General features: G+C 32.1%; 3 protein-coding genes across 3 annotated transcripts; 1 reads left to right on the top strand and 2 right to left on the bottom strand.

The window, feature by feature from the left end:
* LOC104741225 (NADP-dependent alkenal double bond reductase P1-like) lies at positions 98–910 on the bottom strand. The gene is made up of 3 exons (XM_019235707.1): positions 746–910; positions 566–648; positions 98–476 (listed from the first exon to the last, which is right to left on the bottom strand). The coding sequence occupies exons 1-3, from the start codon at positions 908–910 to the stop codon at positions 98–100; spliced, it is 627 nt and encodes a 208-aa protein (XP_019091252.1).
* Positions 1532–2657, bottom strand: LOC109128672 (NADP-dependent alkenal double bond reductase P2-like). Its single transcript, XM_019235503.1, has 2 exons — positions 2412–2657; positions 1532–1732 (listed from the first exon to the last, which is right to left on the bottom strand). The coding sequence occupies exons 1-2, from the start codon at positions 2655–2657 to the stop codon at positions 1532–1534; spliced, it is 447 nt and encodes a 148-aa protein (XP_019091048.1).
* Positions 4667–8563, top strand: LOC104741226 (truncated transcription factor CAULIFLOWER A). The gene is made up of 8 exons (XM_010462022.1): positions 4667–4934; positions 6175–6253; positions 6359–6429; positions 6522–6621; positions 6785–6826; positions 7045–7086; positions 7662–7807; positions 8101–8563. The coding sequence occupies exons 1-8, from the start codon at positions 4750–4752 to the stop codon at positions 8192–8194; spliced, it is 759 nt and encodes a 252-aa protein (XP_010460324.1). The 5' UTR covers positions 4667–4749; the 3' UTR covers positions 8195–8563.

Below are 11029 nucleotides of genomic sequence, written 5' to 3' on the forward strand. Positions count from 1 at the left end.
ATTTAGTTATGACATTAAATAATATCAAAGAATGCCTAAAAACAAAGAGTCTGACTCGTATCTATTACTTTCCAAGGGGAAAAATCCAACGTCTCACTCACTCACGAGCAACCACAAAGAGTTGATTCCCGACGTTTTTTCCTTCGAAGAGTCCTAACAGACAAGAAGGCCCACTCTCGAATCCTTCGGCTATGTCCTCAACATATGTTATCCTCCCTTCTCTAATGTGAGGAAGCACAAATTCCAAAAACTTAGGATACTTGTCGTAGAAATCACATACCCCAAACCCTTGAATTTGTATCCTCTTGTAAAGGATGGTTGGTAGGTTGTGTACGCCTTCTGGATCCTCTAAATTATACTGTGAGATCATTCCACATACTGCGACACGGCCGTGCAACTTCATGTTTATGAGTACTGCATCTAACATTTTTCCTCCCACGTTCTCAAAATATATGTCGATCCCTTCCGGAAAACACCTAATAAGTTGTCTTTTTATATTTAGTTAAATATTATTTGTATGATTTTCTATCTCTATATAAATAAAACTAGAGATGTATTTGCTGACCTCTTTAGGGCAGCGTTAAGGTCCTTCTCTTCCTTGTAATTGAAAGCATCATTAAATCCAAACTTTGTCTTGAGAAGATCAACCTTAGTGAAGGCTCCATAAAGAAGGATAATGAGAAAATTGCTTTCTTGATATATATGCATTAAAGTGTGATAAGTAATGTACGTAGAGTTTACGTACCTTTTCTTTACTGCCGGCACTACCAACTACATAACAACCCATCAACTTTGCAAATTGTCCCACGAGCTGACCAACTGCGCCAGATGCGGCTGACACGAAGACGGTCTCTCCCTTTTTAGGTGAACAAACTTCGTAAAATCCAGCATAAGCTGTCATACCAGGCATACCTATTCGGATCAAATGAAAACAATTCAAAACACTAAAATTTCGATTTTTCCAAATGCTAGTTATCATTTTTGCATATATGTGTTAATTTTTTAAAAAAACTTATTTTTTGGAGATTTCTGTAATATAACCTTTTATTTATGATAGGTTGTTTGTAGTTAGTAAATGCAAAATAATTTGTGGGTTTGTGTTTGATTTTATAGTTAACAAATGAAAATTTTAATAAAATATTAAAGGTTTGATTCATTTAAAACAAAATACACACTTCAATAAAGCGTACGCAAACATGCACTAATGCTTACAAATAATCAGAGGAAATAAATGAGTGTGAAACTCAAATACTTAAGAAAGCTACCACAACGAGTTATCTCCTAAGTTTTGAACAAATGTTACTAAATTTAGCCATCCAAGCAAACTTTTGACGACACATAAGAAACTTATACTAATCCAAGACCAGAAGATATTGACCTATGTTTCCATGCCTAACACTCGTATAAAAGAAACAAATAAAGTAAAAGATAGCTATGCCTTTTTGCAATTATGCTATCAAATCAAAAGAAAAAATAATAATGAAAACCTAATAAAAAAAGCATCACATAGCCATGTTTTTAAACTACCTAACTAAGAGTGAGATAAAATACCAAGAAGTCCAGTGTAGTAAGATAGTGGAACATCGGTGTGGTGGATCTTGAAGTGTGAGTAAAGAGTTAAAGTAATAACACTGTACTCCTCCCATCCAACTAGTCCCCAGAGTAAGTCGCCCTTTTTGTAATCTGGATGCCCTGAATCTATCACTTTAGACACTCCAAGCCCAACGATTGGCTGCACACACACCACATCACATTGAAATTATCTTTAACACGAAGTAGAGAAGAAACAAATAAAAGAAATCAAACTCTCAGAAGAAATTTTCTATTTTGCTAGAGACATATAAAATTTCTTTCGAGAACACCATATTACAAGTGTTACAATATACTGGTGATCAGACATGAACATTTCCAGTTTAATATTACTGAAAATGCTCTAACACATCCTTTTCATACTAAAATCTCTTGCCGGATTCTTCAAAACGTTTTCACAAGAAATGTATATTATAAAACTAAATATAAATTTTCAAATACATTACTGGTTAGAGGAAACGAACGCAATAAACACAAGCAATATAGTAAAATAATTTTATTCCAATTTCAGTGGTGATTTCCATTTGTTTTAAAACAATGGAAATTTATGTATTGTCCTTTTTCATACCACGCCGGTTTCGTACGGTGGAACGAGGGAAGAGGACAAGGGTTCAGGCTTTCCCATGCAAATGCGCATGTAAGGATCGCAAGACAAGTNTGTATATTATAAAACTAAATATAAAATTTCAAATACATTACTGGTTAGAGGAAACGAACGCAATAAACACAAGCAATATAGTAAAATAATTTTATTCCAATTTCAGTGGTGATTTCCATTTGTTTTAAAACAATGGAAATTTATGTATTGTCCTTTTTCATACCACGCCGGTTTCGTACGGTGGAACGAGGGAAGAGGACAAGGGTTCAGGCTTTCCCATGCAAATGCGCATGTAAGGATCGCAAGACAAGTAAAGATTCTTCACCAGAACTGACGTGGATCCCTCCGGAAGCTTTAGATCGATGGTAGTTGTGGTTAATTTAAAATTGGATTCTTTTGGGAATCCCCTCACATAGTCTGGGAATATGATTTGCTTGTTGGTCACCTTGGCTGCTTCTGCGTTCGCCATTTTTATCGTATTCACGTACCTTTGATGACTAAGATGATTTCTAGCTCCTTTATTAATTACGTCGATCGTGTTTCTGATTTTTGTAGGTTTCTCAATGGTGTGATCATACATTGTTCATACACACCATTTGATTCCTTTGCCTCATTATTGGTTGATCCAATTTCTTCGAGAGATAAATAAGGAAAACACTGACTACTATTTTATTTTTGGAAAATACAAAAAGTAGTCTTATGTATAAAGTGTATCTATACTAACCATGATTTAAATATATATAAAAAATCAGTAAATGTATGTACATATGTACAGCTTTTTTCATTCTGCAAACACACTCAATTGGATTGAATGACACAGGGTTTTAAAGCTTAACATTGAAATTGCCATGCTATTTTATTCATATGATGATAGATATTTAGAGGAAAAGCCATGTCGTTTAGAATAGAGGGAAGACCGTACTATTAAGTGTTAACAGATTATTGTGCGCTTTATGATAAAAGAAAATTTATGTGTAATGTTTTTTAGGCCAAAAACTCAAAATGTTCTTTTACTCACATTTTTTAACACTTGGTTTGTTGGTCATTTACCAAACTAAATATAAAATCTTTATGCTTAATTAGTAGATCCATTCTCAATAAGAAAAGAAAAATTTATATACATGTTAATGGAAAAGAGATACAAAACAAAACAAAAAATATATTGATCCAAGTTGCAACTATTCAAAACATATATATATATATATATATATATATATGAAAGATATTATTTTATTTTTTATGTTATATATGATTGATTTTAATATTGACAAAGGAGCGTGTACTGCATACGCGAAGAAAGGTGTCGATGATGGAGAATCAGCGGATGCTGTCGCCAAGGGCACGAGCTTTAGATTCTTTTAGTTTTGCTCTAAATGTTATGTTGTAGTACTTTTAGTTGCTTTAGTTGCTTGCTTCTTATCTCCACATAAACAAAATGAGAATCTCTACATATTCTCTCGTACGTATCTCATTCCTGATCATTTATTCCTACGTACGTATACGTAGAACGTACGTACTAAATGAATAAATCGTGTTATATAAGTTACTATCATTTGGTCTGCTCAAACCATGCGGTATAATCATATATATATATATATATGATGACTATTAGGAAATAATCAATTTGGAATTACTCTTTTGCAGGATTTTTAAATTTAGTGTTAGACAAGCCAAGAAATAAAATATTATTTCTTCCAAGTAATTTTTTTTACCCAAATTATCAAATGTTCATTTTTTGAGTATATATTTGCCTATTTAATACAATAAACCTTAATTTGTATTTTCGATATTTTCCTTAATTTGCCCAAATTTATATTACTTTTTTTTAATGAAGATTCGTTATATCCAACGTAAAAATCTATCGACTCAACAGAATACACAATTGTTAAATTGAAGTTCAACTCTACCAAGAAACATCTATATGTACTTCACTGTTACCGCCGAGCAATTAAATCTCTATAAGTACTGTTACAGTAGTAGTAAAACTACTTACGTCCTGTCCCACTTTATTTAAGTAAAATCCAATTCCAACCTCATCAACAACCAATATAAATTAAGTCAGCAAAAAATAAAGTCTTTTAAATTTCAGAAATCCCACAGAGAAATCTCCGCCGTCAATACAAAACGAAGGCGACACTTGGGAAAGCTCAGTGGTCCGTACATATTTCACTCTTGTCTAGCGCCTAACCCATTTTTTACGTCACGAGGCGATAACCAATTAATGTTTTTTTATTAGTGGTCAGTCACTGTTAATTATAAATACGTTGTACAGTATACGAGATTAATACAGACTCGACACTAGGCAATGGAAGTCCAGTCAGACCAATGAGAGGTCGACAACACATCCTAGACACCAACTCTGGTTTATTTCCTTGGCTTAAACCCACTATTTCCAAAATATCTATCTCCTCTTTAAATAAAGAGTGAAAGAAGCTGGACTCTTTCACATTATTATCATTATAAAGGAAAGAAGAAAAACTTTCCTAATTAGATCAAGCTTCGTCGTTATCTCTCTCGTCTTTGGATTTTTTCATATATAATTATATTTATTTTCACGAGAAATGGGAAGGGGTAGGGTTGAATTGAAGAGGATAGAGAACAAGATCAATAGACAAGTGACATTCTCGAAAAGAAGAGCTGGTCTTTTGAAGAAAGCTCAGGAGATCTCTGTTCTTTGTGATGCCGAGGTTTCCCTTATTGTCTTCTCCCATAAAGGGAAACTATTCGAGTACTCATCTGAATCTTGGTAATTGCATAATTCCGTTTTTTTTAATTAGTGTGCCTTTGTTTGCCCTAAATAGTAGTTTTTGCTCTAGCTAGTCAAGTTCTTTTCCTGGGTCTCCTCTTATCTGTCATCTTTTATGAAATTTTTTGTCACAGATTTGGTATCTGAGTACTTGGATCTACGAGTTAATTGTGTTAGTCAAACATTAGTTTATATTTTATTAATATCAAAAGAGAATAAAAATTTGTTTAGGGCTTTTTTTATGAACCCTAGCTAGAATACGATCTACTAATACTGATAGTAGCATGGATTGATAAGAAATCATCAGTATCTTCTTTAATCTGGATATATATGTATACAATTTGCTTCAAGCCGATCGAGAGTTAAGTATTTTAGGTATATAGAACGAAGTGATGTTTATGTTCTATACTACGGGCTTTTGCCTTTAATTTTAAGAAAGCTATCCTTATGAACACACATATGTACAATTCTAGTCTCTTTCATATATAGACCATCGAAATTATATTATATGTAGTCTTAAGTTTATAAAGAGAGAAAACTTTTCCAAATGGTTTATATAGGTATAAGGAAACTGGAAATAAGGATGTGACATCTAAGTAGGGAGTCTTTGACCTCTGGGGATCAATATAAAAGAGATCATTCTTTTTTCTCTAACAGCTTCTCCGTAATGATGGTCAAACTTAACTTCAACAGCTAGCTGTTCTTTAAATTTTAGAAACAAAGTCCACAATTTTTTTTTTTACTTATTACCTTATACATACATATGGTACATGACGTTCTTATAAATGTCTAATTATAAAATAAAAATAATAATTGAAGAATCTGAAACCCAAAGCTGGGCATAGGGCGCTTCAATACGTCTTGAGGTGTGGGTTTAGTAGATTCAACTGCTTAATTTTAGTATATATAAAAAATGGTAGTTATCAGTAAAATTTCTAGGGTTGATGAGTCACAAAACTAGAGATCAACTCTATATAATAGACACTTATGTTTGCATATAGCTAATTAATTAGGTAACTCTACACAATTATAAGATGCTATATTTTGGGTAAATCGTTACATTAACTAGAAAGAAATGGCCTCTTGTGTTAAACTGAGAAGATATTTTGAGTATGCGAAATATTGGTAGTACGTACTTTTATATCTATAAATTATACTGTGCATATAAATATTATTTATAATGTAATATGAAGAACTTGTGGTGTGGTTGAATCTAAATCAACCCTACGCTTAATGATAGCATGGAGAAGGTCCTAGAACGCTACGAGAGGTACTCTTACGCCGAGAGACAGCTGACTGCGCCTGACTCCCACATTAATGTACGTTTAATAGATCTCCAATAAATTTATGTATAAGCTGGATCTTGCGTGCGATTTAACTTGAAAATTATTGGCTTACGTACGTATCAAAAATTAATTGTGAAGGCACAGACGAACTGGTCAATGGAGCATAGCAGGCTTAAGGATAAGATTGAGCTTTTGGAGAGGAATCAAAGGTACGTAATATATATGTTTTAAATTTAATACACATAACCTAAACTTGGAGAAATTAACAGAAGAAAGAATGGTATGAGCCAATTAATCGCAGGCATTATCTGGGAGAAGACTTGGAATCAATGAGCCTCAAGGAGCTCCAGAATCTGGAACAGCAGCTTGACATTGCTCTTAAGCACATTCGATCCAGAAAAGTATGTATATCTCTTAAGCACATATATATATGCACACACACACACAAGCTGTCGATGCCTAACCATATATATCTGATCTGAGTTTGCGTGGATGTATTATTGACAAATCTTGTATAGAAATTGTCTCATATGAATGAATATGCTTTGGAATTTTCGTATGCAGAATCAACTAATGTATGAGTCCCTCAACCACCTCCATAGAAAGGTACAGTAAATCCATTTCATCTCTCAAGGCATGTGTATGCATGACTTATGTAATGTTAGAGTTTAATCTTAAAATAAGTACAATACAAAGGGTTTTCTATATATATACCATAGGTTAATATATTAGTGTTGAATTACTAGCTAGACTTACATGTACATGTACACAAAGTGATAGATAGAATGGAGTTAAGAATGGTTAAATTTTTGTGGAAATGACAGGAGAAGGAGATACAGGACGAAAACAGCATGCTTACCAAACAGGTGATCATTGTTTTTTGCATTTCTAACTGTTTCACAACTATTTACTATTCCACTGTTGAACTCCACTTCAATCTACCTTAAGCCACCATCTCTCCACTTTCGGCACCAACTCTTTGAAAAATAAAGAAAAATTAATGGTTTCTTTTGATTGGTATAATCATGAGCCTAGCTGCGCGTATAGGTGGGCTTTGTCCGTTTAGTATTAAGGTTGTCTCCCAGATTTCAACTTTGAACTGTCTTCTCATAATCATATATAGTCTATATGTACCACACACATTAGCTAGGAGCTCAGTTTGAGTTTTATTGAGAAGTAAGAAAACGTACACAATGAAACTACTTGATTAAGAACAAGTTTAAGCAGAAACATATATTATACTAATTTCATTGTACGACGCTAATATTCGCTTTATCATTTGCAGATGTAATTAATAATTAGTTTGCGTTTTGTTTTAAAATATCGTATTACAAAAATAATGTAATATAAATAAAAGTTGCTTGAAAAAATGTAAGTAATTAATTAGTTAATTTATAAAAATGATGCATATATAATATGTTTTGGCGTATGAAATCGGTAGATAAAGGAGAGGGAAAACATCCTAAGGACACAACAAAATCAATGGGAGCAGCAGAACCAAAACCATGACGTACCACCGCCGCAACAGTTTCAACCCCCACATCCTTACATGATCTCTCATCAGACTTCTCCTTTCTTAAATATGGGGTAACGGTAGTATTTCATTTTTTTTTTTTACCTTTTCAAGTTCTTTAATTTCTGGTTATCTTTTTTTAATATATATATACCTTGATGTCAAATTCTCATATATAATGTTGGCAGTCAATGAGGCGATGATAGTGAATGCATTTCATATTTAGGGTTTGTGTTATGTGCCATTAATTAAAGGTTAACGACTTGATAACTACAAGCAAGCATGCAATGAATGGAATGGTATAACTAATATATACATGCATATTATTGTTTTATATTTTAAATTTGCTTTATGATTGTGATTTCAGTGGTATGTACCAAGGACAAGATCAACCGGCGATGGGGAGGAACAATCTGGATCTGACTCTTGAACCCGTTTACAATTGCAACCTTGGTTGTTAGGCCGCTTGAATAGACTCCATCGATCTATCAACCATTAGAAAATAAGATAAGATCGGTTCTCTACACACAAGATCTATAAACACCTTAACTAATAGTATCTATTTGGCTTATCCCATGCATGCTCTTATATTTGGCTTAACCATGACGTACCACCCCCGCAACAGTTTTCCATATCATATCAACATGATGAATCCTTTTTCCAAAAATAAAATAAAAATCAAGAACCACTCAACATTTCTTGTATTTCGGGGAGCCATAAATGTAATCTTCGGGAGCGGAGAGAGTGGGAAAACTAGAGAGAATTATTGTTCGAACCTTTTATATATTATTATCTCTCATCTTATATTGTAATTGTAATATTTTTTTAGATTCCGGAAATATGTATATTGTATTAGGAATTAAATCCTTTTTTTTTGTTATTTAAACAATATATAAACACTAAACATCCTTAGAAGTTAACTAGATCATATGTGACGACAACCTTTTCGGTCAATAAAAAACTCCAACATATTTCAGCGAAGCAAATAAACATTCAACATAGCAAATAAAAACCCAACCTATTGGGCCAAAGCAAACCAAAATCGTAGAAAGTGGGAATATTAAATTCTACACAAAAAATAATGACTTGTTTTGCATTGACAGTTGAAAAGCAGTGAAAGATTCAAAATGATAGTAGTATCATAGAACATTTAACATAGTGACCAAACATTTTTTGAAGAACTTATCCATGAAAAATAAAATTTTAATAGACAGAATTCATCACAACATCATGCATGCCACTAACACTATTCATGTTATCATTTTGTCCTATCAAACAAATTAATGTTCTAAATTTGTATTGAATTTAGCAGATTTGGAGTTGAGAACTTTAAAAAGTATATGTTAAAAGATAATGTAACCCCATCTGATTTCGCAATCTCACTTAATGTTTGTAGATGGTAAACATTTACAATCAATAATATCACCTCCTAAACAAAAATTTGGTGGCAATGTCAAATATGCAATGATATTATTTTATTTTTATGTTTTTGAATTTCGAACTAAAGAACTCTTTGCACTACTACATGATTACAAGATGTTGAAGACGAGAAGCAATTAAACAAGAATTATTCATCCTCGTCCACTGCACATCCTGGTTGATAAGCAAAAAAACTCAATTGTTTTAGTTGTAGACAATTCTTTTGGGTTGGTGCTTTGTATGAGATTAATGAGCATCTAAACAATGACCATGAAAATGAAGAAGCTTCGTGCATTTAAAGAAACTTGCTACGTTATTTGGCGAAAATGAGTAGGCTTTGGATTTGATTATGATATTTTAAGAACAAAGTATAAGCAAATACACCATTAGACTACACGTTACTCATGGAAGCATCGATAATGAGTTTGTTTAACTGGTTCCTATAATTAAAGCCGCCCTTTTACTAGTTAGTACGTAGATTTTATTCAATATTTTCATCTGAACTCATGAAAAATTTAGATAAAGATAGCTTTAAGAACATATAACATTGAATATTACCCTCTTCAATTCCGGAAAAGGAGTGAAACTTCGAAATGAAATATCAAAGAGATAACAACAGGGAGCATGCTCCGTAACCATACCGGATAATCCACCTTATGATGAGGCATTGAGGCTCATAAGGCCATAATAATCTATGGGAAAATATATGTTTTCGTCAATTAAATTGTTTGATTAGCAAAAACGTTTGTATTACTATTGTTGTTGTATTACGTACTATTCAAATTCTAATATGGACAATGAGCATATTGTTAAAATAAACAATTGATTGGATGTGTAATTTGTTATTGCTTAGTGCTATTCAAATTCTAATATGGACAATGAGCAAATTCTAATACAGCCAACGGATAGTACCGACTCCCGCCCATAGAGAGTTTTGTCAGACGAGTAAACAACCTATCCATTCTAATATTATTCGATTTTATACTGTTTTGTATAAGAAAGAGTAGGACAATGTATAAAGAACAAAAAAAAGCAAGATGGTCTACAATATGGAAAAAATATTCCACATGGTTTCATCAGGAAACTAGGGGTACCGTTACATTACATTGCTGACACCTAATCAATAAAGACAATATCTGTATGTTAAGTATTTATTTTATTCGTAATTTACCAAAAAGAAGAAAAAGCATTTCTTCGTTACATTTTATTTGTTTATATATATATATATATATATATATATATATTATATATATATAAAGTTTGGTTTCAAAAATTACTAATTCATAAAATCGCCATATGTCAAAATCTTATTATATTGTAAATTATTAAAATAATAATAAATTTTATTTTTATGTTGAAAATTATACAATTTTGTAATTCTGCAGAAAAAAGAATTATCCAAACAAAAAAAATCATAATTCAAAAATATAAAGAAATCATATAGATAATTTTACAATAAAGATACACGTAATTATCCTAAAGAAAATCCTAAAAAATTCTATAATAATTAAATTTATACAAAAACAATCCTACGTTATATTGAATTCCTTGGCCTAATCTAAAAAAAAAAAATTAAATACAAAGATATGTATTCTCTCGTATCTTTGTCATATATATAGAGACCTAGACGTCATTTCAATGTATCAAACTCAATTATAATTTTCAAACATTAGCACTACAGATGGAAACCAAAACTATGAAAACAACGAAAAGTCAGCCAAGAAAAGGAATAGAACCATTATGAATAATGATCAGATTGTTTTTTTTTTTTTTTGTTAACTCAGAGAGTAAATCCCCATACCTATGAAGGGGTCCGAGACTAATCTCTTTGGGGAGAGGATATCCCACGGGTAGGGTCCCCCCAGATATGCAAATGG

The sequence above is a fragment of the Camelina sativa genome, chromosome 14, assembly GCF_000633955.1.
Source record: "Camelina sativa cultivar DH55 chromosome 14, Cs, whole genome shotgun sequence".
Classification (NCBI taxonomy): Eukaryota; Viridiplantae; Streptophyta; class Magnoliopsida; order Brassicales; family Brassicaceae; genus Camelina; species Camelina sativa.

What these genes read in the sequence shown, in the direction of transcription:
- LOC104741225 (XM_019235707.1), bottom strand. Translation starts at nt 910, where the DNA reads ATGCCTGGTATGACAGCTTATGCTGGATTTTACGAAGTTTGTTCACCT. An exon ending in GTGCCGGCAGTAAAGAAAAG is followed by an intron (nt 649 to 745) that starts GTACGTAAACTC and finishes GCCTTCACTAAG; the next exon opens with GTTGATCTTCTCAAGACAAA. An exon ending in CTTAACGCTGCCCTAAAGAG is followed by an intron (nt 477 to 565) that starts GTCAGCAAATAC and finishes ACAACTTATTAG; the next exon opens with GTGTTTTCCGGAAGGGATCG.
- LOC109128672 (XM_019235503.1), bottom strand. Translation starts at nt 2,657, where the DNA reads ATGGCGAACGCAGAAGCAGCCAAGGTGACCAACAAGCAAATCATATTC. An exon ending in CACCGTACGAAACCGGCGTG is followed by an intron (nt 1,733 to 2,411) that starts GTATGAAAAAGG and finishes GTGTGTGTGCAG; the next exon opens with CCAATCGTTGGGCTTGGAGT.
- LOC104741226 (XM_010462022.1), top strand. Translation starts at nt 4,750, where the DNA reads ATGGGAAGGGGTAGGGTTGAATTGAAGAGGATAGAGAACAAGATCAAT. An exon ending in CGCCTGACTCCCACATTAAT is followed by an intron (nt 6,254 to 6,358) that starts GTACGTTTAATA and finishes TTAATTGTGAAG; the next exon opens with GCACAGACGAACTGGTCAAT. An exon ending in TCAACCACCTCCATAGAAAG is followed by an intron (nt 6,827 to 7,044) that starts GTACAGTAAATC and finishes TGGAAATGACAG; the next exon opens with GAGAAGGAGATACAGGACGA.